The following is a 3,817-nucleotide window of genomic DNA, read 5'->3' as shown; positions in this document are numbered from 1 at the left end:
GATATATATATATATATATATATATATATATATAAATTGTTTCTTTGGCTCCACTTTTTTAAATTATTTAGGTATTTTTATAGCGTGTTGTGCTATTAATATGGCTCAACGCCATCCTCAAACTTCCCTTGAGCACTAACTACTCCTGTCCTTCCTCTGTCTGTTACAATAGTCCTTCTCATCTCAGTGAGACAAAGTAATGTACAACTTTTCAGACTAATTAGTGATCCAAAGGGTTTGGCTGCCTGGCTAATTGGAAACCTAAATGCACGATTAAACAAAGAGAGAGAGGCAGGGTGCAGCAGGAACGCTCCTCTCCACATTCCACATGAGATGTTTGCTTTAGATAGTGAAAGTTTTTTGTCCTTCCGAGAGCTTTCCTTAATTTTACTTTCTCAAGAGTCTCAGGCTAAATAAAGCAAGAGGAAGTCCACCAGTGGGCCCTATTGTATAGATTTATGGAGACTTAATGATTATAACTTTTCCACTTTTTAAACAAAAAGGCAAGACTGAAGCAATGATGCTTTTTATATTGCATAAAAAATTTAATTAAGAAACCATGCTTAAATATTATGGATATAATGAAATATAACTTGGGTATTTCTGTGTTTTATTAAAACATTTAAATTTTTTTTTTCCTACTTATTTTTGTGACAATTTCATGAAATGTCCCCTGTGTAAATTAATTTCTGCTTTTCTTTGAATGAATCAATAACATTTGAATCAATAATACAATGTTCTTTTAGATCCTACCTGGAGTCTGAGTAGCGTGACCCGTAGAGAACTGCATGGGAATGCACAGATCGTTGTCGATGGGAAACTTCTCACACTGCAGCATCTCCGGCCAGGGAAAGCCGTAGGTCTCCATGACCGGAGCGCAGCTGTCCCGCACCGCCTCGCACAGAGACCGGCAGGGGTAGATGGGCCGGTCCAGGCACACTGGAGCAAAAAGAGAGCAGAGGAACACCTGCGTGTCAGCATGGCATCGCTTTGCCAGAAGGGGCACCCAGCTGCCCGCCTGCTGCTTGACCTCAGGCATGGTCTCATGGTCCAGTAGGTTTGGCAGGCGCATCTTTTTGTAGCCCACGTTGTAGCAGAGCCGCAGGTCGGCTGGAATATCCACACACTGTGGCTGCTTGGCATAGAAGCGGCCGTTGTGGAAATTGTCCGATTGCCAGCTGTAGTAGTCGTACTCCTCTGCCGAAGCGGCTGAGGTGAGCAGAACCAGCGCTAGGGTCACAGCCTGGGTCAGAGACACCTGCCTCTTCTGCTCTGCCATGCTTTTAAAGTCCTGGTGTAATTCAGAAGAGGAATTGGGGGAGGTGGTTCAAAAAGATGAATTTTAATCCTTTTTTTGTTGTGTTTGAAAAGAAAAAGGACAAAAAGTGCTGGGTTTTCCCTGTTTCCTTCTGGTTGTTCTGCAGTTTAATGCACTTAAACTCCTGGTAGCAGGCAGTAGTGGCAGATCTCAGAGCTCAGCTCTTCTCTAGCTTGACTCAAGTGCACCTAGTGTATAAAAGCCAGTGGACTCAGGGCCCTATGAGCTGACAACCCCTTAGTAAATCTCGCCCACCCACCTCCCACTGGTTTCCCCTGTCCACTCTAAGCCCCGCCCCCTTCCCAGCCACAGCCAACTGCTGCGCAGTGGGCGGAACCCCCGCAGCACACCCCCCTCGCAGACACTTCTACAGGCAGACCACGCGCTGTCCTGCAGCACAATGCGTGTGTGGAGTGCGCTGGGCTCATTCAGTTTCTCTTTAGAGAAGAGAACACACACACATTTTCCACACACATCCTCTGGCCCGGCCTTTCACATTCCACTTTATTAGGAAATAATCAGAAGGCGGAAAAAAGATTAATCTACAGGTGGTCAGGGCTTTTGGGCTGTGCTGTTTGAGATATGCTAATGCTGCCGCTGGATGTGAATAGAAACCGGCTTTCTCTCTGTCTCCTTCTATCATTCGCTGTCACACCGTGGGGCCCAAAATTCAACCCACAGCCACCCAGCAGCAGGGGGCCGTACTGCCATATTACAGCCGCCCAAATTGAGCAAACTTACTGATAGATCTTTATCTATTAGCTCAGGTTTTATACATTTTACCGAATGTGCATTTCAGTTGGCTTTCCTTTTTGTATTGTCTGTGTTGGAAAAAGCAGATAGATAGATAGATCTAGTACAGTGGAGAGAAAAAGGAAACAGGCCAGGAATAGTTCATCAGATGGGTGGCATACAAATGACACAGCAAACAGTGGTTACAGTAAATCTAGAAAGCTAACAAAATGTGGTTAGCAAGCTCTTTGAATGTTTACTTCTTGGAGTTTTACAAGCTGGCAGAGAGTGTCTGACCATTGCATAAGTGTTTTATATGTGACAGCAAATGCTGCAAAAAATACAGAAATACGTATTATTGTAGAAAGTCTGCTGAAATTTGTCTGATAGACTTCCATAGCTGGTTCTTTACGAAGTTCATAACATTTTTCATCCAGGACTGATCTCTGTGGGACTGAACTATAATCACTCGCTCTCTAGAAATGGAAACTCGTTCTGTCCTGTTGTGTGTTGCCCAGATTGTGTCAAAGACTGAAAGAGGCACAATTTTATGCTCTTTAGAAATCAATAATCACCGCAGCGGATATAAATGAGATTATAGTGACGATGAGGAATGTTATTGGGGCAAATATTCCGATGATATTTTGTGACCATGAGGAATTTTCAGAAATCAGCATATAAATCTGATACCAAGAGATCCCAAAAAAAGTCAACTTTGTGCGGTTTATGTATTGATAGGAATAATACTTTGTGGCATTTGATACACAGAGACATAATAATAAATCAAAAACAATATATCATTCACTCTTACTTCACCAAGACAAGGTCACAGGTGTTTTTGTTTTTAATTTTTGGCATGCAATCATTCATTCGTTCCTTTTTTATTACATATGCGATTTGGATTTATTTCATGAATTAGTATATCATGTAATAGCAATTAAAAATCTACTGGCATTTATTTTCTTTTTACTATTTTTTGGGGTCAAAGGGATATTTATAAAAACTTTTTTTTTTTTTTTATAAAAAAAAAATTTTATGGCTGTAATTTAATTCCAATCTAATAATAAATAAGCCTTAGTTGAATATAGCTCCTTACTATCAGATGTAATTAGTGGAAACTGCTGTGTGAGCAAGTTCTCATTATATGGACATGCTTTTCATTGTAGTTTGGTAAAAGACAAACTCCTTCAGCAGGTTTCATCAGCATGCAGGGCTGTTTTAATTGGCTATTCAACTCTACACTTCAACTTTCTCCAGCTTTGTGATTGGCTCAGCATTTAGAGATTAAGTTCAAGCACCGCTGGAAGTGCACTTTCAGCCAAATGCTTAAAGAAAGGATTTGAAGTGACTATTAAAAGGGTTAGTTTCAGGGTACTGGAGAGGTGGCCCAATGCCCAGATATGCTCAGTAAATTCTTGATAAGCCGGGCAAGGAAACCCTGAAAAATGGAGAGAATGCTCTGGTCAAATGAGGGCACGGGATGTTTATTTCTTCATAGTAAATGTTATTTTAAAAGAAAATGTGAATGTTAACACCGTGCATAATAGAAATATGTGTACAAATAGGGCCACATTTGTTTTGGTTGGGAACAATAATATCCATGGAGATTGTTTTTCTGTGTTTTAGATGGAAGTTCTCTGCTCTGAGGTACAGTTAATGTCATTTGGTTGTGATGGGCAAACAATCCTAACAGAATGACTGTGATATAAGAATGTAAGTTCATATCTGCCATGTCAGTAAAAGCATTAGCTTATAGAGCACTTCAAA

At 40.8% G+C, this 3,817-nt stretch overlaps 1 protein-coding gene across 1 annotated transcript in view; it reads right to left on the bottom strand.

Moving 5' to 3' along the window:
* Nucleotides 1-1,506, bottom strand: part of sfrp5 (secreted frizzled-related protein 5) — an 18,296-nt gene extending 16,790 nt beyond the window's left edge. Inside the window, exon 1 of the mRNA XM_016456489.1 lies at nucleotides 754-1,506. Within this exon, the coding sequence (XP_016311975.1) occupies nucleotides 754-1,279 (526 nt within the window). The 5' untranslated portion in view covers nucleotides 1,280-1,506. The remainder of the gene's footprint in view (nucleotides 1-753) is intronic.
* Between the last annotated feature and the right edge of the window lie 2,311 nt (nucleotides 1,507-3,817).

Source organism: Sinocyclocheilus anshuiensis, unplaced genomic scaffold (genome assembly GCF_001515605.1).
Source record: "Sinocyclocheilus anshuiensis isolate Anshui unplaced genomic scaffold, SAMN03320099.WGS_v1.1 scaffold407, whole genome shotgun sequence".
NCBI classification, from domain to species: Eukaryota; Metazoa; Chordata; class Actinopteri; order Cypriniformes; family Cyprinidae; genus Sinocyclocheilus; species Sinocyclocheilus anshuiensis.
Note: the sequence above shows the minus strand (reverse complement) of the source record. Positions and strands in the feature narration are given on the sequence as shown.